The sequence below is a fragment of the Eurytemora carolleeae genome, unplaced genomic scaffold (assembly GCF_000591075.1).
Source record: "Eurytemora carolleeae unplaced genomic scaffold, Eaff_2.0 scaffold150, whole genome shotgun sequence".
Classification (NCBI taxonomy): Eukaryota; Metazoa; Arthropoda; class Copepoda; order Calanoida; family Temoridae; genus Eurytemora; species Eurytemora carolleeae.
In genome coordinates, this window is record NW_019396434.1 from 1 (window position 1) to 23,032 (window position 23,032).

General features: G+C 32.2%; 1 protein-coding gene across 1 annotated transcript in view; it reads left to right on the forward strand.

The window, feature by feature from the left end:
- Positions 1-126: 126 nt before the first annotated feature.
- Positions 127-23,032, forward strand: part of LOC111703249 (probable sodium/potassium/calcium exchanger CG1090) — a gene marked incomplete at its 5' end in the record, with an annotated part of 23,958 nt that continues 1,052 nt past the window's right edge. The window contains 17 exon segments of the mRNA XM_023475138.1: positions 127-165; positions 443-549; positions 1,282-1,340; positions 2,791-2,847; positions 6,823-6,923; positions 8,817-8,935; positions 9,804-9,872; positions 10,546-10,611; positions 11,245-11,312; positions 12,979-13,032; positions 16,384-16,433; positions 17,463-17,575; positions 17,979-18,053; positions 19,544-19,623; positions 21,010-21,117; positions 21,785-21,897; positions 22,822-22,919. Of these exon segments, the coding sequence (XP_023330906.1) occupies positions 127-165; positions 443-549; positions 1,282-1,340; positions 2,791-2,847; positions 6,823-6,923; positions 8,817-8,935; positions 9,804-9,872; positions 10,546-10,611; positions 11,245-11,312; positions 12,979-13,032; positions 16,384-16,433; positions 17,463-17,575; positions 17,979-18,053; positions 19,544-19,623; positions 21,010-21,117; positions 21,785-21,897; positions 22,822-22,919 (1,376 nt within the window).

The window sequence follows — 23,032 nt, forward strand, 5'->3', positions numbered from 1 at the left end:
TTCTTTGTCTGCTGAAAGGTAGGGCTAAGTATTTTGTTTGAAGGTTAAGCGTGGAGCTTTAGAATTCATACTTTATGATACCCACGCTTTAGATTCATGTAACAAATTTGATTAGGAAACCGAAAGCTTTTGTCAGTAGATGAGTCAGTTGAGCATGAGAATGAGGTAAGTTTTTACAAAAGAATTTTTTCAATATTCATGAAATTTTTTCCGTAGTTTTTTTTTTCGATAGTCAAAAAATTTTTTGGTTATACTGTGTGTTCATGTTTCTAGTTTGCTCTAAAAGATGTTTTTTTTTACATTTTATGAATGTTTAATGACATTTTTAAATGTGTTAGATACGCAAAACACTATATTTAATTAACACTATTCATCGATCTTAAATGTTATACTTTTTTGAAATTACGCCATTTTGAAAAGTTACTTTATGTGATAAAAACAGGAAATTAAGTCGTCTGAGCCAAACCAAACCATCCACGTGGAATCAACTAATATCAGCTGTATCACACCGGCCATAGCACAGTTCCCCAACCCATTACTCAGCAAAAAGTAAGTCGGATATTATGATTGAATTAATTTGGAAACCCAGTTTATCCTGAACAGTGTATTTTTGTATATAAGGCAGCCTAACTTAACTTGGAATATTTAAACCAGTCAAATTTTAAACAAGTTTAATTTGAGGCAAATCGGTCTTGGGGTTTCTAAATTATGAACAAACAGACAGAGTACCTATGGATACATAGATGAAACCTCACTAATAACATTCTAAGTGGAACCCACGACTGTAAGACTTAAGCTATGACGTTAGAAAGCCCAAAGAAAGCCCAATGCACATGAAACAAAACAATTGTGCAGTGTAAACAGACCCATTAATACACATAAGGTTGCTGAAAAATCCATTGTTGTTAAAAAGTCCAACTGTACAATTTGTAACAAAACATCCATAAAAAAATATTTGATTTTTTTTCTTAAAATTGCAAATTATATTGGTCTTGAAATTGGTAATTTTTCCCTGCTCTGAGTTGTCCTTAAAGCTTATGTAAAATCAGAAAGATTAAGAAGGCTTTTTGGTTCCAAAATAAATACTTGAAAAAGTAGGTAAAGAAAGCAAAATTGAAGAGAGAGAGTAACATTTCTAAAGTATTTGTTTTATAAGTGTATTTGGAGCCGCCTTGACAAAATTCAATATTAACAAATGGAAACCCTTTTGCTGATTGTTTTTTTTCCAAAAAAAATATTGTTATTCATGTGTTTGAATGGTGAAAACTTAAAATGCTTAAGGGCTCGGCAACATGGTGGAGTTATATTCCATATACTTCTAGCAACCTACATGTTCCTAGGTAAACATTTTTCATCTTTTCAAATTGTTTTCAAATATTTACTTGCCCGTAAAATTGAAAAAAATATGAATTAAAAAAAAAATTTATTTGTTTAGCCTGTGTTACCATGGGTTCCCTCACATAGCTCATAAATGTTCAGCTATTTTGGTAGAGTCGCTAAACAAATATGTGGATATGTGCGAAGAGCTTTCTTATTTAAATTATGTATTTTGTATTTACATGAAATAATTTTAAAACATATTCTTCAAAGTGTAAATAATTATATTTATCTGTAAACATATTCTTAAATGAACTTCAAGTGTAATTTTTAGTAACCCTCCCTGCATGCAAAGATGTCAATGTCTGATTTACAATGGTACCCTTCAAAGCTTTGTCTGATCAAGTATGCATTAGATATAATTATAATAATTATTTTCCAATGGTTTTTTTTACTAAAGTCGCTAGTGCATTTCTACGGCAGAAAAACATTTTTGAATAATCAGAATTAAGTACTTTTAAGCCTTAAATATCTTCATTATTATTGTTGAGTATAAAGTGGAAAGGGTATCGTTGTGAATCGAGAAATTACAATTTTAGCAAGGAGTTTCACTTTACCTTTTTATAACACTGTTACTTTGGTTCGCAATGTTATAAATATTGGACAGAAATTTTCTATTTATCGAGAAGGTCAAGCCTTTTTATATTTAATTTTGTCTCGAGCTTTAGCGAGGAATAAAATATAATCTAAAAACCTTTGAAATATAGAGAAAATTTGAGTCCAAAAACTTTAAAGCACGTTGTGCCAAAAATAATAGTGTTATAGGTAATTTTATGAAACGTTTGTGTGCTTATCTTATTTCAATGGCTCTTTTAAATCGAATAAGCGTCGAAAGCAGAGGGTAAAAGATTTGATTTCAATTTTATTTTCATTTTAATTAAAAAATAATATTTTGGAAATATCCTAAATTTTTGAAAACAAATCCGGGAACCAATTAAACTAAATTTACAGCTAATTTAACTGTAGAGCACGATGATTACTTTATAGCACGTTCATTATGAAATTCACGTTGAAGTGAGTAAGAATGATAAAGTACACAACAGTCTCTTCAACTTCACTTTTGTGAAATATGAAACTGAGAAGATAAAAATAATAAATTGAAATAAAGAAAGTTCGGTAATATTTAAGAATATAATCTATATTTCATCATTTCAGCTCCTTTCAGTGCAAAATATAATTCTGAAAGAATATCTTAGTTTGATTAAGTAGCAAATTTTTAACACTAATTTAGAGTCGCTATTGCTTCAAAAATTAGCATGAAAAAATTGATTGTTTGACATAAAACTTTACAATTTTCTAGGCAATTTTAAAATTCTATGTTGTCAATATTTAAAACTAAATACTATTATCCTGAACTGTATAAACTGAAATCAAAATACTAATTTCATTTATTTATAAAAATTATTATTTCAGGGCTGGCTATTGTCTGCGATGAATTCTTTGTACCCTCGTTAACCAGGTTTTCTGATGGTAAGAACCCTTTATGTTCTTTATGTTACTTAGGTGATGTGCTACCACCTTAAACCCTTGAGCTCGTTACCTGATCAATAATGTGGATGATATCGTCGTTTTCTAAGGATCAAAGTACGTGTTTAATTTACAAATTCCTTTATGTTTTCCTGCAGTAGAATTGCGAAATGGTCACTTTTGCAAAGAAACCACAATTTAAAATAATGAGTTTTTAAAATTTTAAACACAACTTGATAGCTAAGTTATATTTAATCAAAGAAAGCTTTTAAAGGAAGTGTTCGCGAAAATGAAAGGGGGTATAGGGTTACGGCAAAAAACCCTACCCTGTTGTGTCTATAAGGAGAAAAATGTTAAAAATAACTCATACCGAAGAACTTGGCATACATACAAATTCAGAAATTTGCAACATTCAACTTGGATCGTAAAAATATCATTTTAATTCCAAACAAATCAAGCGATAATCATCAATAATTATTCGACGTATTCGTATATAGTTAATATTTCATAATATCTTTCATTTTTCATGATCTGATAGTTACTTTTGAAAAGATTTATTAATAATTATTATTTAAATGAAATGTATTTGAACTTCTAACCGCAGCGCGAGACTTCAGAAAACTGACTGTGAGGAAAAGAAAAGAAAAGTTATTGAAAAAAAATTGAACATAAAATGTGGAACTTTTGTAAAATTGGACGTTTTGTTGCATTGGACGTTTTGTTGCATTGGACGTTTTGTTGTATTGGACGTTTTGTTGTATTGGTCGTTATGTTTTGGCCGTTTTGTAACATTGGGTGTTTTGATTTTGGGCGTTTTGTACCCATTCCTTAGGGGGGGGGGGTGTAAGCTAAATTGAGTTTATTCAATAAACATCTTATTTAAGTCAAACAAGAATTTTTAAGAGAGAAATCTCTTAGTTGTTTAAATGTTTTGTTTTAGTTAAGATTTTCGCCCAAAAACCCGCTCTTTCATTGAAAACTCTTATAATAGGATTTTTAAACACTCTGACTAAATCAAGGTTTTGGCGAGCTGCTGGCGCCCTTATATTTCGGGTTTACAGGATCCATTCAGGGATAAATATTTGAACGGGAAAAGAAATTGCAAATTGAACTCATTATTATCTTATAAAGATTTATTCACACACAAAGATATAAATATCAATATTAATGGTGTAGTTTAAATCTGTTTAAATAACTTTTGGAATATATAGCTTTACAAAAGAAAAAAGAAAAAATATGAAAAATTATGCACAAATAGGCGACATTATAAATCAATGCTTTGACACAATGTTTGTAAATGAAAAGATTATCAGAGTAAATTCATTTTGTCCATTTTCACCAAAAAAGACAAGACAAATGCATTTTAAGAGGAGTAAAGAGGGTTAAAGTTGAAAAGTTTTTGTGTTGAACAAGAAAATAATAATCTTTAATATTAACCATCATTCATCTATTTTCAAGATTATACTTAGAAATTTTGTCTAGTTTAAGCAATCCAAATTTGATCTGAATGAATGCATGTTAAATTAAAAATGTTGGTAAATACTAACTTTTGCATTAAATGAGAATATGTATGACGTCATTAGTACAAAACATTAAGTATTATTTGCACACAGAGCATTCACAGATATCTCAGAACATAGAGTATTCTTTTTTACAGAAAAAACACAGATATCTCAGAACACAGAGTATTATTTTTTACGAATAAAACACAGATATCTCATTTCATCAAGTATTATTTGCATATAGAGTAAACAAAGATATCTCAGGTCATAGAGGATTATTTGCATACAGAGTAAATACAGATATCTCATGTCATCAAGTATTATTTGCATACAGAGTAAACACAGATATCTCAGGTCTTTGAGTATACATTTTTATTCAGAGTAAACACAGATATCTCAGGTCTTGAATTATCATTTGTATACAGAGTAAACACAGATATTTCAGTTCTTGAATTATCATTTGTATACATAGTAAACACAGATATCTCAGTTCTTGAATTATCATTTGTATACAGAGTAAACACAGATATCTCAGGTCTTTGAGTATACATTTGTATACAGAGTAAACACAGATAGCTGAGGTCTTTGAGTATACATTTGTATACAGAGTGACCACAGATATCTCAGGTCTTTGAGTATACATTTGTATTCAGAGTAAACACAGATAGCTCAGGTCTTTAAGTATACATTTGTATGCAGAGTAAACACAGATAGCTCAGGTCTTTGAGTATACATTTGTATGCAGAGTAAACACAGATATCTCAGGTCTTTGATTATACATTTGTATACAGAGTAAACACAAATACTTCAGGTCTTTGAGTATACATTTGTATACAGAGTAAACACAGATATCTCAGGTCTTTGAGCATACATTTGTATACAGAGTAAACACAGATATCTCAGGTCTTTGAGTATACATTTGTATACAGAGTAAACACGGATAGCTTAGGTCTTGGCTCGTATATTTATATATTCATATGTTAGCAACAGCTGGCCAAACGGCTGTACCAAATTAGCTGATATTTTTTAAGAGAGGTCATAATTACTTTGCGGTAACATAGCTAGACTTAAAAACATTTTGAAATATTTCTTTTTGAGAGTCGATTTAAAAAAAATATGTTTTGCACGGGCATTGCCACGGGCACTTCAGTTAGTGAAAACTATATTTAAAGGTTGAGATTGACGTGAATAAAGTTTATGCAAAGTCTTACCAGGGAAAAAGAATAAAGGGAAGCGAAATGAAGCTGGTCTGGCAAGAGAAAGCCAGCCGCACTGCTGTGCAGACGAGTTCTTTATCACACACGCACACTCCTTTGGTACAGACACACAACATGAATACAGTCAAGGAAATTGCAGAAAAATGTCGTCAATTATAATTAAGCTTGAATAACGAGTAGTTTATTGTAAACTTTAATCAAATTATATTCTTTGCATGAAAATTTGGCTTTTAGTGTTGACTTAAAAATGTATAGATAATACATTACCTGTATATTAAACTTATTTATAAGTAAACAATTAACAAGAAACAACTGTACTCTCCTAGACTGTACAATTACCGAGATTCTTATGTACTGTATATACCTATATAAAGTACACACCTTTGGTTCGGTATTACCATAAAGAATAGAATATATAGAGAGGAATTAAAAGAATTTCTCGGTATGAATTTTTTCAGTCCCTTTCAGCCTGAAAGGGAGTTCAAAGTGTACAAATCATGTAAATGTTCAAAAATTATATGCAGTAGAGTACATTAATACAGTATGTTCCCTAGATTATCCATTTCAATTTCGAATTATAAATTCCTCTCTATATATTCTATTCTCTATGGGTATTACTTACACACACTCTTTTGGTACAGACACACATATATGACGTTTTCGCCCTCTAGTCTTTACGGGAATTTAATCATAATTAACTGCGTGCGACAAAATAAATCTTCTAGAAAATGAGTTTCCTCAACTTAAATGAATGTTTTAAGGGTAGCGTGGAGTACTTTTCAACTTGAGAAAATATAGAGGACAATATCAATAGAATACAAATTTGCAACAATTTGTTTGACATTTGCATGTTTAATTTAATTATAAAATATAAATTTCACGGTTAAAAACCAGGTTTCAAATGTTACGATAATGATTAGAGCTGAGTTTAAAGCACAAAAACAACCCCCCCCCCTCGACTCTGCCTACATGCATTGTAAACATAAATATTAGCCTCCCCCCTACTCTTCATATTTAATTCTACCCCGCTACATCAGAGATGCAACCCCCCCCTCATCTAAAAAAATTGAAACTATCTGCATGATCTGAATTCCTACTGGAAATATTAACTTCATCATATCTTTAGATTTCTCCTAAATATTTCGATTAAAATAAATGAAAATGATAAGATTTATGTTCTAGAAAACTTGAAAAAAAAACTTCCTTTGAACATGTATAAATTCTAATAAAAAAATACATTTAAATGACGATTTTTTCAGCCCTTGGCCTTTCTCCGGATGTGGCCGGAGCCACATTCATGGCAGCCGGATCTTCAGCTCCTGAGCTTGCTACTTCGGTTATTGGAGTTTTTGTCGCGCAGGTGAGACGACACGGCTTCCAGTGTGGAAGTTTTGTAGCAAATGTGTGCTACTTTTGTAATTGAAGTTTTGTAGCAGGTATAACAACGCTACTTCTGTAATTGAAGTTTTGAAGCACAGGTATAACAGTGCTACTTATGTAATTAAAGTTTTGTTGTACTCATATAACAACGCTACTTCTATTATTGAAGTTTTGTAGCACTGGTATAACAATTCTACTTCTGTTATTTAAGTTTGTAACAAAGGCATAACAGTGCTACTTCTGTAAATGAAGTTTTGTAGCACTGTTATACTAATGCTACTTCTGTTATTAAAGTATTGTCGCACTGTTTTAACAACACTACTTCTGCTATTGAAGTTTTGTAGCACTAGTAGCAAAGCTTTCAAATTAAGAATATTTTAGTGTGAGATGTACTTTAAGATATGTCTAGCTGGTGTAGAAAAAATAAAACAAGATTTTTAGCTGCATCCTTTATTTAAGTATCTTTGGGTCACCTTTGCGTAAAAATACTACATATAAAATTGTCTATCCTAGGGGGGGGGGGGGAAATTATGTCAGAAAGAGAAGTTCCAGGGGTAAATTCGTTTTTCTCTAACATTGTGACCATCAGTAATTCCTAGGATTTTCATTTCTCGGAAACTTTTCTGAAGATCTTTATTAATCCTATTATTACTTTTTTGTCAATACTAGTCTTCTTCTATCTATCTATACATCTATCTACACATATATAATATATACATATATATATATTTGGGGTGTTTTCAACAATTTTTGAAAATGTGTAATTTTGTTTGGTACTTCAATGGCCCAAAAAAAAACCACGAACCTTTTTTTCTGTCAAATTCAAAAGTTCAGAAAAACAAAAATATGTAAAAAAAATTGTTTCTTTCGAAGTTTTTTTGGAAAAATTGTTTTCAATATGGTTTTTAAGGTTTCAACTGAACAGCGTTTATTAATTACTTTATACTAAGATGAAAAGAACTAGAGAATTTTAATAACTTTTCCTTAAAAATTAGACCAGTACTAAAAATTGCGAATTTTCTTATTTTATTTTTGCGAATTTTCTGTGATTCTTAGAATCAATATTTAAAAAATTTTAGACTTCGATAGAAATAATTTATATACACATTTTTCTTTTCTGAAATTTTGATTTTGAGAGAAAAAAAGGTTCGCGGATTTTCTTTTGAGCCATTGGAGTACCAAAAAAAATAAAAATTTTCAAAAATATTGAAAAAACACCATAAAGGAGAGTTCAAAAAGGTACAAGTTTGCACCAGGCGCCGCAAATCACACTTTTTTTTGACTCACCCTGTGTATCATTAAAATGGAAACAAATGGATCAAATGGATAGAAACACATGAACTAAAATCGACACAAATTGGATGACATAGGATGAAATTGGATGAAATTGGATGAAATTGGATGAAATTGGATGAAATTGGATGAAATTGGATGAAATTGGATGAAATTGGATGAAATTGGATGCAATTGGATGAAATTGGGTGAAATTGGATGCAATTGGATGAAAATGCAAAACAATGTGAAAACATAGATGAAATGTAGAAAAACTGAACCCTGAGAAGATGTATTTTGCTTCTAGGAAAACAATTTCTGTCAACTTGACAAGGTTTTCAACAAAATCTTTGATTTGATTTCTATCTAAAATATTTTTTTATTCCACAGACGCCAGGCACTTCAGCTAGTGCTTGATAAAAGAGTAGCCAGCAAGGTTTTTTTTTAAAATGAAATTTGTCTTCTAAGTGTCCTTAAGCTTTTGGAACAAATCACAAACTTTTGAACGTATGCTGGATCAAAAAGTCAAGTATAAAAATGTTTTTGATCTGGATAAAGTATGGAACTTAAAGAAAAAGACTTTACTTTACCTAATTTTAAGGACGACATTGGTGTGAGTGGAGTAGTGGGATCAGCTGTGTTCAACATCACACTTGTTATTGCAGTCTGTGCTATTGCAGCTCCCCGGCCATTCACGCTCAACTGGTACTCAGTCTGCAGGTACAGTTCAACATTATGCTTGTTATAGCAGTCTGTGCGCTTGCTGCTCCCCGGCCCTTCACTCTCAACTGGTACTCAGTCTGCAGGTACATGGTTCAACATTATGCTTGTCAAAGCGTGGTCTATGCCCTTGCAGGTCCCCGGCCTTTCACGCTCAACTAGTACTCAGTCTGCAGGTACATGGTTTAACATTATGCTTATTAAAGCGGGATCTACGCCCTTGCAGCTCCCCGACCCTTTACTCTCAACAGCTGTACTCAGTCTGTAGGTACATAAAATACAGTGCAGTACATTTGGAGTACGGGAACGACCTCTTCGTGGAAAATCAATCCTATTCTGACTGGGATATTTTGTCTGACATTGGTTGGACTTGCAAGAAGATGGAATCAACCCACAACTTTTTTTAAGATTTTGCATTATGCAAATTTGCAAATTTTATTTTGACACTGACCGGTCCTTTAAACGTCATCTACTCTATAACAATTCAACATATTTTTTTTTCAAGCAAAATTGTTTTCAATGCTTCGGAGAAATAAAATCACAGGGGGAAGATATTGGGGGTTTCAAACCAAATATTAATGCATTAATTTAATTTAAGAATTAATGATCTGTTTTTATTTGCGACAATAACATCATTCATCAAATTTAGAAAAAAAAATTTTTATCGATTTTGATGGTTATTATATCGTTAGAACTGACGAGGATCAACCCAGACCGCAATATATTTTTAATAAATGTGGAACTAACATCTACTCTCTTTTACTCTACAGAGGTTTGGTCCATCACCATCACCTAATTTTAAATCATGAATGATGCTGTCACCATTAAAATGAAATATTTTATAATCTAATTTGTTTGTTTTTTAAAGGGACTGTTTCTGTTATCTGATCTGTATCATTGTTCTCATCATTGCCATCGCCAACGGAGAAGTTTCATGGTATGTTTTTATTTTGTAATAATTCTAATCATATGTAAATTTATATTTTTTGTTTGTTTTAAAACTTGTAAATTTAAAAATAAATTTTTTTTATTAAATAATATTGATTTTTCTGAATAAATTGTAAATAAGGAACACTCATCGTTCATCAGCTCATTTAAATTTCATTTTGTGAAATTACTAACAGCAATGGATACTCATAAACATAGAAAACCTTTACTTTGCACGGGCAGCCGTAGTACATTTGAATTTCCGATCCGGGTCAACCTTTCTGGTCCCATTTTGTACTGCAACGCACAGACATTGGGTTAATGAAGAAGACTCGACAATCAACAGGTGCAAAAAGGTTGACGCGGTCAGACTTTATGCTTCATACAGGTTGAATTTATTTTTACAAAATGGGCAGAGGTGCGTGTTTGATTACTTGTAAACTTGAAATTCAAACCAAGTTTGTTAGCCATCAAACTTTCTGCAATGACTAAGGCTTAAATGATTATCCTCTTTAAATGGACCAATTAACATTACTTCAACACTAACCTTATAAAGGCCGGAGTGTCTAAATTTTTCATAGCGATAGTGTCAAAAATAAGAGTGTTAAAGCAAAAAAAAGAGGGGGGACTCAAACGCCTCCCCCCCCCCACTATCTGACTATGGTAAAATTCCAAATGTTTAGGTATGAGTCAACCTTCTTCCTAGTCCTCTACGTGGTTTACTGTATTGCAATGGCGTTCAACTCAAGGTAGGATTTTACCCAGGGAATAAGAATATAAAGGGAAATGGCGATGGTCTGGCATGAGAAAGCCAGTCGGACTGCTTTGCAGACGAGTTAGGTAACACACACTCTTTTTGTACAGACACACAACATGACTACAGTCAAGGAAATTGCAGAACAATGTCGTCAATTATAATTAAGCTTGAATAACAAGTAGTTTATTATAAAATTTAATCAAATTATATTCTTTGCATGCAAATTTGGCTCATAGTGTTGGCTTAAATATAAATAATATACTACATGTATATTAAACTTATTTTTAAGTAAACAATTAACAATAAACAAATGTACTCTCCTAGACTGTACAAATACCGAGATTCTTATGTACTGTATATACCTACAGTACACACCTTCAGTTCGGTATTACTTACACACACTCTTTTGGTACAGACACATATTGATGACGTTTCCGCCCCCTGATTTTACCATTTAATAATGACTATTAGTTAAATAGTTTTGGGTGTTAAATGTTTTAACCGTGATACTACAAAATTATATTTACAAAATAATCCTGCTTGAAACCAGACGATATAGAAGTCATTATTCCCGTGTTTGGGACACCCTGAACTTTTTTTCAAAAAGTTGAATATTTCTTTTCAGGTTTGAAAGTTGGGCGACTAGAAGTTTACCTATCCCTGAATCCTGGCGGACTGCTTCAACAACAAAAGGTAATTGTGTTGTCTGAAAGGGACTGTCCTTGGATATCAACGTGGCAAAATTAAATCAAATACCTAGGGCTGGGCAAAGTTTTCGAAAATTGTATTCGTTAACGAACGGCAAAAACCTTTAATTTTTAGAATGTTAACGAAACGGTTTAACCGTTTTTGAAAAAAGTTCACTGCTAAAAACGAAAATGGAACAGTTTTTTTAAAACGGTGAATTTCGTAATTTTTTTTTCAACCTAAAATTGCATTTAGCTCGTAAAAAATTTTTTTTTATGTCTTTTGAAGGGTTTAAATGTCGTCTTCTGTTTTCAAAATCTGGGTTCTCCTCAAAATAAGATAAATATATAGTTGATTTGGATATCAGTCCGCAGTGAAGAATAAATATAGTTAAACTGCTAGTGCCGTTAATACTGTAGCGCTGTTAACAATTTCTTAACTTTTAGCGGTTTAAATGTTAATGACTGGCGTCATTTATAACGGTTGTTGAAAATTGTTCTTTTAAAGCTGTTAATAAAATTTAAAATGTTAACTAACCGTAATAAAAAAGACAGTGAATGCTGTTTACGAATGAACGGCTACTTGAAATTTCACTATTTTAGTTGTTGAAACTAACCGTTAACTGAAAGGCTAGAAAAAGTTTGAAAATGCCCAGCCCTAGCCATACCAAATGTCCCCTTTAGCTTCTATTTAATGCGATCCATGGCCGATTTACAATGGTAGCCTTTAAACTTTCATCAGATTAGTGATGTTGAAGAAATCGTAGTTATATTATGACAATTACATTCAAATCATTATATAGAGAAACTACAATTAAAAATGCATTTATGATTAGCCAAAGCTTTTTGAATCAACTGCATCTTTAAATCACTTTAAGGTTTATTTGATTTCAAATATAAACAAATTTTTTTAAGTGCAACAACGGAAAACATTCTTAAAACATCCCATGTGTTGGGGTAATTTGGAAATTAGTTATAAAGATAAAGGAATGTACGCAGAGAAATCATGTGAAACAAGTACAGATAATTGTAGTTATCTAATCATCTAATGTGTTGGACAAAAATGACTCTAATCAAATCATTTACTTGGTTGATTAATGTCCGAAAAAAAGCTAAGAATCTTATGTTAGAAACCATTATGCCTAATATGTACACAGAGATACCTTGTTTTCATTTCGTTCGTTGATCGTTTGTAAATGACCCATTTAGTTCATTTTTGTTACAATCGTTTTTAAAAGAAAATATTTCGTTCTATAGTCCAGTTTCTATCTATTTTGCTCATTTTCTAACTAAACGATCGTTTAATAAAATCGTTCGTTCTAAAAACAAGACAGTTTTTTTCAAAAACTTGTTTGAAAAATCTTTCCTTAAGTAAAAAACTACCGCTTTTTTGAAAATTTAATCCAAAAAATTGTTTGTTCCTGGAAAATAATGAACAAATTTTCAAAATCGTTGGAAAATTCATTCATTTAGTAAAAATAAGAATCGTTTTTTTTTTTAATTCGTTTAATGATTTTAAATCCGTATTTTTAAACTATCATTTTTATTTCTCTGAACGATCCATTTCTTTCATCCATAATTTTTTTTTCTAAACAAAAAAAAATGTTGTTCGTTCAAAAAAAAAATCTATGTTCATCTCTATATGTACTGTACTGTTAATATTTTATGTACAGCTGGAGAGTTTGAGAAATGGAATGAAGAAAAAGCTGCAGAAAGCAAGACAAATGGTATAAAATGTCTTTAAATTTGTTTATTCCTTGCCAATTTAAACTTGTTGTTTTGATTGCGATTATTAAACATTATTAAACATAAAAAAAAGAGTGACAAAAATATATCAGCAAGGTTTTAATTTGATGTAATAACTTTGAAATTTTTTTTTTCTAATTTTTTTTCTGTATAAAGTTAGAGTAAATATTTGAGATTTGCTAAATCAACAGAAGTTGTTTATTTTACTCAAAACCCGTCTGCGTTTTGTTCTAACTGTTTTAAAACCAAACCATAAAATATCCAATAAGAACCTAAACAATATTGCTGTTAGGTGTTTGCCATAAAGGCATTTTCCAAGGCGACTTTCCAAGTGACAGTTTACCGAGCGGTAACTTCCCAAAGGTTAGGTTAGGTCTTCTGAGGTGTCGCAGTCTACAATGGGGGCCAAGTACTGCGGCTAGGGTGGGTTATGGAGTCGAGTGCTGCGGCTAGAACAGGCTAGAGGTCCGAGCACTGCGGCTAGGACAGACTTGGGAAGTTCACGCTTGGGAAATTGCACAGTTAGAACCAGTTGTCAATTTGGAGAGTTGTTGCTTGGGGAAAAGCCTTTGGGAAATATCAAAATATCAAAATATGAAACCAACCAAAAAAATGACATTTCGTTCAAAGTTACGAACAGAATGATTGTTGATTTTAAAAACTGTGAAAAATCACGATCATTCTGAACATAATTTAGGAAAGAAGGAGTTAAGCCTTAGTTACAAACTCTAATTTTATAATTCCTATTTATTTGTAGCCTGACAGTGTAAAACTTTAATATTAAACATTTTTATGGCTAAGCTTGATGATCAAATTGTGAAACTTGCAAATACATACAAAATAACTGATGAGTGCCCCCTGAAGACCTGGAAAAGATTTCTGGATGATTGTTTTGGAATCTGGACAGATTCTATTGATAAATTATATCAATTCCTGGATGATGTCAATAAAATTCATCCTACAATCAAGTTTATTCTAGAACATAGTTCTCCATTTTATTGTGGTTTAAAGGATGACCATGACTGTTGGTGCCACAGAACAAAAAGTATTCCATTTCTTGACACAAAACTGTACATTGAAGATGGAAAAATCACAACAGATCTCTACAGAAAACCCACAGATAGATGTATGTACCTACTTCCATCATCTTGCCACCCAGCACATATTTCTAACAACATACCTTATTCACTTGCATACAGAATTGTACGAATTTGCAGCAAACCAGAACTTAGGGATGCCCAATTCTTAAAACTAAGGGATTTTCTTCTCAGCAGGGATTACAATCCTTCAATTGTTGACTCTGCTATAGTCCGAGCTAAAGCTATACCTAGAGAAGTTGCTTTAAAGAAAGTGGAGAAAAAGGAGAAACCAGATCGAGTTATATTCTCTATCTCATTTAATCCCCAGCTGCCTTGTATCTCCTCCATCATACAGAAACATTGGAGAACCATGGTCCAGGATCCTTGGATGAAGGAGGTTTTTCAAAATCCACCTATGGTTACCTATAGGAGACCTCCTAATCTCAGGGATAAACTCATCCGAGCCAGAATTCCAGATCCTCCTAGAATGAGGCCAAAAAGGCTAATACCTGGTATGAAACCTTGTGGTTTAAATTGCCCAACTTGTCCCTACATAGAGCCTGGAACAGTTATACAATCCTCTAATACCAGCAAGAAGATTGAGATGAATGGAACTTTCAACTGTAAGACCAGAAATGTAGTTTACTGTATTACATGTGAACACTGTAAACTACAATATATAGGACAGACAACAAGATCTTTAGATGAAAGAGTGAGAGAACATATCGGTTACATTAGAAATCTCCATACAAACCAGCCTACAGGAGAACATTTTAACCTTCCTGGACATGAACTCTACCATCTAAAAGTTAGTGTTCTAGAGAAGGTTTGGGACCACGGAAGAAGTTTACTTGAAGTAAGAGAATCTAAATACATCAGAGATTTTATGACTGAACTCAGAGGAATGAACAGAAAAAAATAGTTTTATTTAATTGTTAACTGTAATTCAGTATTTTTTTAAAAAAGAGTTTTTTATGTCCAATTCTTTAAAAGGTTTTAAATACCCCTCCTTAAACAAGCCGTTCCCCCCCTCCCCCTCCCCCGACTCACGGAAAAGTTCGTTAATTAGATCGACCCCCACCCCAACTCAATATTCACACATCTACACAGTTTGTTTTTAATCTTTGTGAAGAAACAATCTCAAGGAATAATAATTGTCTAAAAACTTTTTTTTAGAAAGTGAATATTTGCAAATTATCTTTTTTCCATCTCATAATCTGAGTTCTTTTCCCTTATGTCCATTTGACAGCCCAAATTTTTATTTTGAATAATCTTTTTGTTTGTTTATATTCTTGTGATTTTTACATTTTTAAATTTTTTTTTATCGATTTTGATGGTTATTATATCGTTAGAACTGACGAGGGTCAACCCAGACCGAAATATATTTTCAATAAATGTGGGACTAACATCTACTTTTTTACTCTACAGAGGTTTGGTCCATCACCATCACTGAATTTTAAAAATAAACTTAGAGTATTTGATCTATCAGAAATGATATTTTAAAATATCAAAGGTCTATTTCATTTGGTTACAAAGGTGGATAAGAAAATCAGAGTTTGTTGCAAAGATTCAATTTCTTTTAAATTTTTAAATACTTTTGGTTGGTTCGTTGTTACAGAATAAATAACAGTTAAAAAAATAATGATAACATTTTAAAACTTTAGCAGTTTTAAATTTTAAATCTCAGATTTTTGTTGCTTAAGTACCGAGTTTTAAAAAATCTATAGAATATGTTTCATAGAATTTCAATTATATATTAATTTTTTTCCTCTGAATAATATTTTTCAAGTTTCTTGGATTAAATTCTATTTAAAGATGGTTAGAATAAATTTTTGCAGAGGCTGCTTGAAAGTGCCCAATCGAGTTTGCAAATTCTTGTTTAGTAATATAGAATTTGAAATCTAATTCAGTTCTGGAAAGGTTTTATAGTGTTTAGATGTGAAAATAAGAAAAAGAATAAATGAACTATGATCCCCTTGTTATTGGGAAAAAAGTAAAAATTTTAAAAAGAAATATCCAATCTGAAAAAACATCATTATCAAGGGTTTCAAATTGTTTTAACCTTATCCAGATTCCAGCCACTAAAGTCTTCACTTTTTATAAGACACTCTCTGTTTTCCCATAGTGACACTGACCCATAGGATGGCTCTGTTCTCAGGCAGTTGGTAATAAAGCCTAACCTTCAACATGAAGTGAGGGGCTTGTGTCCGTTGGAAAAGTATAAAATAAAAACAGCAGAATCTTTTTTTTCAGGAAATGGTCAAGAAATGGAGATGAAAATGAATCCGGACGGAACAACAGAGGTGTATGAATAAATTTTTAAATTGATATAAAAATAAATATTATAAATTTATGTATATATAAATAAATATTATCTGAAATTTGTTAATGATCCTGAAACTTATAAATTGTTTGCAAGAAAAAAATGAAAAATTTAATAAAAATAGTTCCAACAAAAAAATAGTTGTAAAAATTGATCAAAAACAAATTCTAAGAATACACAAGATTTAAAAAAAAGAAAAACATGATATTAATTTTAAAAAAACAGAAATGTTAAGATTGCCAGTTAATTAAAATATATACAAAACATGTCATTATCCCCCAAAATAATGTTTATCTGGATCAAACTGACCTCTAATAAAGATAATAAGCCCATAAGAATGTGTGTTTAGATCAAACTGACCCCTAATGAAGATAATAAGCCACTAAGAATATCTGTCTAGATCAAAATGACCCCTAATGAGGAGAAAACGCACCTAAGAATGTTTGTAAATATCGAACTGACCCCTAATAAAGATAATAAGCCCCTAAGACTGACTGTTTAGATAAAACTGACCCCTAATAAAGATAATAAGCCAATAAGCATGCCTGTTTAGGTAAAACTGACCCCTAATAAAGATGATAAGCCTCTAAGAGTAACTGTTTAGATAAAACTGACCCCTAATAAAGATTATAAGCCACTAAGAATGTCTGTTTGGATCAAACTGACCCCTATTAAAGATAATAAGCCACTAAGAATGTCTGTTTGGATCAAACTGACCCCTAATAAAGATAATAAGCCACTAAGAATGTCTGTTTGGATCAAACTGACCCCTATTAAAGATAATAAGCCACTAAGAATGTCTGTTTGGATCAAACTGACCCCTAATAAAGATAATAAGCCACTAAGAATGTCTGTTTGGATCAAACTGACCCCTAATAAAGATAATAAGCCACTAAGAATGTCTATTTGGATCAAACTGACCCCTAATAAAGATAGTAAGCCACTAAGAATGTCTGTTAAGATAAAACTGACCCATGAGGAGAATAAGCCCCTAAGAATGTCCGTTTAGATAAAACTGACCCCTAATGAGGAGAATAAGTCCCTAAAGAAGGAGGAAGGGGAGGCAGATCTACTTAAGAAACCTATGGCACTGGATGACGGAAAATGGGCAGTATTCTGCTGGTAAATATATCTTCTAAAAAATTGGATATTCAATTATCTTGAAGGTTCAAAAATTAAAAGATATAAATGTATCTGTAATCAGTGGTGTATTACAAATCTGTAAATCAATAGACTTTATACTAAAGTAGTTCTTTAAAGAAATTATGTCTTTGCCATAAACTCTGATTTTCTAATCACTATATCTTTGCAACTAAATAGAATAGATCTTAGATATTTCAAATAATAAATTGTTTTAGATAGAATAATCTAATTGCACCATCAAAGATATAAAGACTTAAAAATTTAATGTCTTGCAAAGACTATGGATAAACATATGGAAGACAAAAAACTATTAAATTCTAGTTTTTTCAATTTAATTTTCTTATGAAGATCTTTTTATTTCGTAAATTTAAATTGTTTCTAGGTATGTGAGCTTTCCCCTCAACCTTGTATCCGTGTACACCATCCCAGACTGTAGGAAGAGACAGTACAGCAGATGGTAGGTACATTGTACAAAGTGTACAGTACTGCATAGTGTAGCATACAGTACAGTACTGTGCAGTACAGTACAGAACAGTATAGTAGAGTGCAGTACAGTATAGAACAGTATAGTACAGTACAGATCAGTACATTACAGAACAGTACAGTACAATAAAGGTCAGTACATTACAGAACAGTACAGTATTGTGAAGTACAGTACAGTACAGAAAAGTACAATACAGTACAGAACAGTGCAGTACAGTACAGTACAGTGAAGTACAGTACAGTACAGTGCAGTACAGTATAAAAAAGTATAGTACAGTACAGATCAGTTCATTACAGAACAGTACTTTACATTACAGAACAGTACAGTACAGTGAAGTACAGGACAGAACAGTGCAGTACAGTACAGTACAGAACAGTACAGTACAGTACAGTGCAGTACAGTACAGAACAATATAGTACAGTACAGATCAGTACATTACAGAACAGTACAGTACAGTACAGTACAGTAAAGTACAGTACAGTACAGAACAGTACAGTACAGTACAGAACAGTATAGTACAGTACAGAACAGTACAGTACAGTACAGAACAGTACAGTACAGAACAGTACAGTACAGTACAGGTCAGTACATTACAGAACAGTACAGTACAGTACAGTACAGAACAGTATAGTACAGTACAGATCAGTACATTGCAGAACAGTATAGTACAATACAGATCAGTACATTACTGAACAGTACAGTACAGTACAGGTCAGTACATTAAAGAACAGTACACGTACAGTACAGTACAGAACAGTACAGTACAGTACAGTACAGAACAGTATAGTACTGTACAGATCAGTACAGTACAGAACAGTACAGTACAGTACCGAACAGTGCATTACAGTATAAAACAGTATAGTACAGTACAGATCAGTACATTACAGAACAGTACTTTACATTACAGAACAGTACAGTACAGTGAAGTACAGGACAGAACAGTGCAGTACAGTCCAGTACAGAACAGTACAGTACAGTACAGTGCAGTACAGTACAGAACAATATAGTACAGTACAGAGCAGTACATTACAGAACAGTACAGTACAGTACAGTACAGTACAGTACAGTACAGTACAGTACAGTACAGTACAGTACAGAACAGAATAGTACAGTACAGATCAGTACAGTACAGAACAGTACAGTACAGTACAGGTCAGTACATTACAGAACAGTACAGTACAGTACATTACAGAACAGTATAGTACAGTACAGATCAGTACATTACAGAACAGTATAGTACAGTACAGATCAGTACATTACAGAACAGTACAGTACAGTACAGGTCAGTACATTACAGAACAGTACAGTACAGTACAGTACAGAACAGTACAGTACAGTACAGAACAGTACAGTACAGTACAGTACAGATCAGTACATTACATAACAGTACAGTACAGTACACTACACTACAAATTAAATTTTAATAAAATGTAGAACAATAAGTTGAAAATAAATTTGTTCAGGTTTATCCTCTCTTTTTTTATCTCTGTGTTCTGGATCTGTCTATACTCCTACGTCATGGTTTGGATGATTACTATCATCGGTAGGAAAGGGGTAAATATTTGAAAGAACCCCCTCCCCCCCATACAGGGATATATTTTTGGAAATATCCCCCCCTTTCAAATATCAAACCCATATATTGTGAAATATTGACCTTCCCACAGAAAAAGTATATAATTGGAAGAATCCTCCCCACCCAGAAGACAGAAGTATATATTTGAACGAATAACACCTCACCCCTCTCTGATCCCAAATCGATTTTAAAAATACACCTTTTCCCTAATTCTAAAAGAAACTTTCATTAAATGCTGGGGTAATTTTAAAAAGAAGATCGAGAGAGGGGGGAGGAGAAATAAGCTCAGTATTAAAAAGGATTTAAAAGCTTTAAGCTCATTAAAGGAGAGTGTACCCTGAAAAGGGGTTTGTACCTCCCCCCCCTTTCCCGGCCCCATATTTAGCAGAAATCTTAGTGGTCAAATTTTTTTTAAAGAAAGTCTTTTTAAAGAAAGTAATTAAAATACGCTGCTCTGATAATTTTTTTTAAATTTTAATTTTTCCAGAAAGTTTGACATTTAAGACATTTTTTTTTTATTTACAGTAAAGAGGCCTGATACGTTACTTTAGGAATAATGAGGAAATTTTCAATTTTTTTTAAACCTTTAAGTAATTATGGCTCGTGAAGTTTAAAATTGTTTCACCTAAAATAGTTGAAAAATTAGAGATGATTTAAACGTTATTAACTGCTAAATTAGAAATTATTCAAACATTATTAACTGTTAAATTAGAGATAATTGGATTATTAGATGGATATTATCCTTATCTACAGGGTGTCCCAAAAAACATAGGAATTCAGTGACGAATAGTATATCGTCTTTGCTATGAATTAGCATTGTAATACCTAATTTCAAAAGCCATAATATTATTATGTCTGCTAGAGTTTATTATATGAAAAGGGTAAAAGACTGTAAAGATGTGTCTATAATGTCTCTGCAAGATGAACAGTGAAGACGGACAAGTTTTCTCTGTTTGTAAACTGCAATTTTCTTGTTTTACTAAGTACAACCGTATGCAGTCAAAACATAAACAAACAAAATGTAAACATAGCAGACAAAAATCTTACAGATTAAAGCTTTCTCAGTTGGTATCACTATACTAAATCAAAGAATTATTTAAAAAGACGATAACGAATTCGTCACTGAATTCCCATGTTTTTTGGGACACCCTGTATTTACGTTTAAAATTTTAATTTAAACTATCTACACAAAACTGAAAATTAAAACACATAATTATTCTAATAATTCCAAAGTGATAAAAAATTTGTGTTTTATTTGAAAAAAATATGTTTGAGGTTAAAGAAACGTACATTTCTATTTAAAAAAATATTAATTAAAAGTAACAAAGATTTTTTGTTTGATAATACATTTTTAAGGCTTTACGTTCGGTATCCCTGATACTGTGATGGGATTAACCTTCATAGCTGCTGGAGTCAGTGTACCTGATGCTCTATCGGGTGTAGCTGTAGTCAAAGAAGGGCATGGTAAGTATTCTAGTGTATTAGCAGTAGTCAAAGAAGGACAAGGTAAGTAGTCTTGTATTAGAAGTTGTCAAAGAAGGACATGGTAAGTAGTCTGATGTATTATTAGTAGTCAAAGAAGGACATGGTAAGTAGTCTGATGTAGAAGTAGTCAAGGAATTACATAGTAAGTAGTCTGATGTAGTAGTAGTCAAGGAAGTACATAGTAAGTAGTCTGATGCAGCAGTAGTCAAGGAAGGACATAGTAAGTAGTCTGATGTAGCAGTAGTCAAGGAAGTACATAGTAAGTAGTCTGATGTAGTATTAGTCAAGGAATTACATAGTAAGTAGTCTGATGGACCAGTAGTCAAGGAAGGTCATTGCTTAAGTAGTCTGATGTAGTAGTAGTCAAAGAAGTGCATTGATTAAGTAGTTTGATGGAGCAGTAGTCAAGGAAAGGCATTGATTAAGTAGTCTGATGGAGCAGCAGTCAAGGAAGTGCATTGCTTAAGTAGTCTGATGGAGCAGTAGTCAAGGAAGGGCATGGCTTAAGTAGTTTGGTGCAAAAGTTGTATATTTTTTTATTTGAACTTACACAAATAATTAAAAATTAAAAATCTACGAATTCATTATTTATTTTTTAATACAGTGTTTTAAAGAAAACACAAAAACTAAAAACTAAAATTTTAAGGTGATATGGCGGTGAGCAATGCTATTGGTAGTAATGTGTTTGATATCCTGGTTTGCCTTGGTATACCTTGGTTTATCAAAACTGTAATCATGGACCCAGGATCAACAGTGCCAGTAAGTAAACAACCAAACTTTTATTAATTCATTTCATCTTAACCCTATCACAATAGGGGGGGGGGGTCCACCCACCCCCCCTCTGTGGTTTCTACTGACTAACTTAAAAATGGCCTACATTAGAACAATAAAACTTCTTCACTTTTTCACCATTTAAGTTATAGATCTAATTTTTTTTTTAATGAGCAGGCCTTGACAAGTTTGACTAGGGACATGTATCACACGCCCCTTTCTCAACTCTAAAGGAAAAATCATGGGGGGGGGGGAACACTCCCCCCCCCACTATATTAGACAAAAATAGCCCAATCAGGATAGGGTTATATCCAGTGATAACCAGTGGATTATGACGACGACTTTAAATAGTCCAATGAACATGTGCAGTGTAAACAGAACCATTTGACTTGATAAAAGAGTTTATAACTTATTAGTAAAACTCATGCTTTGTAACAACATTAAATTCACTGGAGTACTGTTTTACGTCGTTTTCCTGTTTCTCAGTTTTCTGGTTCTTTATGAACTTGGAAATTATATTATAAGGGAAATTGGAGATTTGGTTAAATTTAAACTTATCACATTATCTCTCGTTTTAGGTCCCTTATATACGGGGGGCATATTGTCAGAGTAATTCAGTTATCATTAACAAGGACAATATTGATTTGGCTGTGATAATCGATAGATCGACAATGCGACCAAATGCAAACCTCTTTGATTAACTGGTTGAAAGATTGGTTGGTTGATTGATTTATTGATTGATTTATCGGGTTGTTGATTGATTTACATGATTAATTGATAAAATGATTGATATGATTGATTGATTGGTTGGTTTATTTATTGATTGGTCAGTTGATCAAGCAAATGATTTATTGATTTGTTATTTTGATTGATTGATTTATTGATATTTCGGATTGAATTAACTGTACCCAGGTAACACACAAAGGAATTCTCTACTCTACCCTGACTCTCTTCTCCACAGTTATCTTCTTGATCGTTGCCTCTCACATCAACTCCTGGAGACTAGATAGGTTAGTTCTTTTTCTTTTTCTTTTTCTTCTTTTTCTTCTTCTTCTGCTTCTTCTTCTTCTTCTTCTTCTTCTTCTTCTTCTTCTTCTTCTTCTTCTTCTTCTTCTTCTTCTTC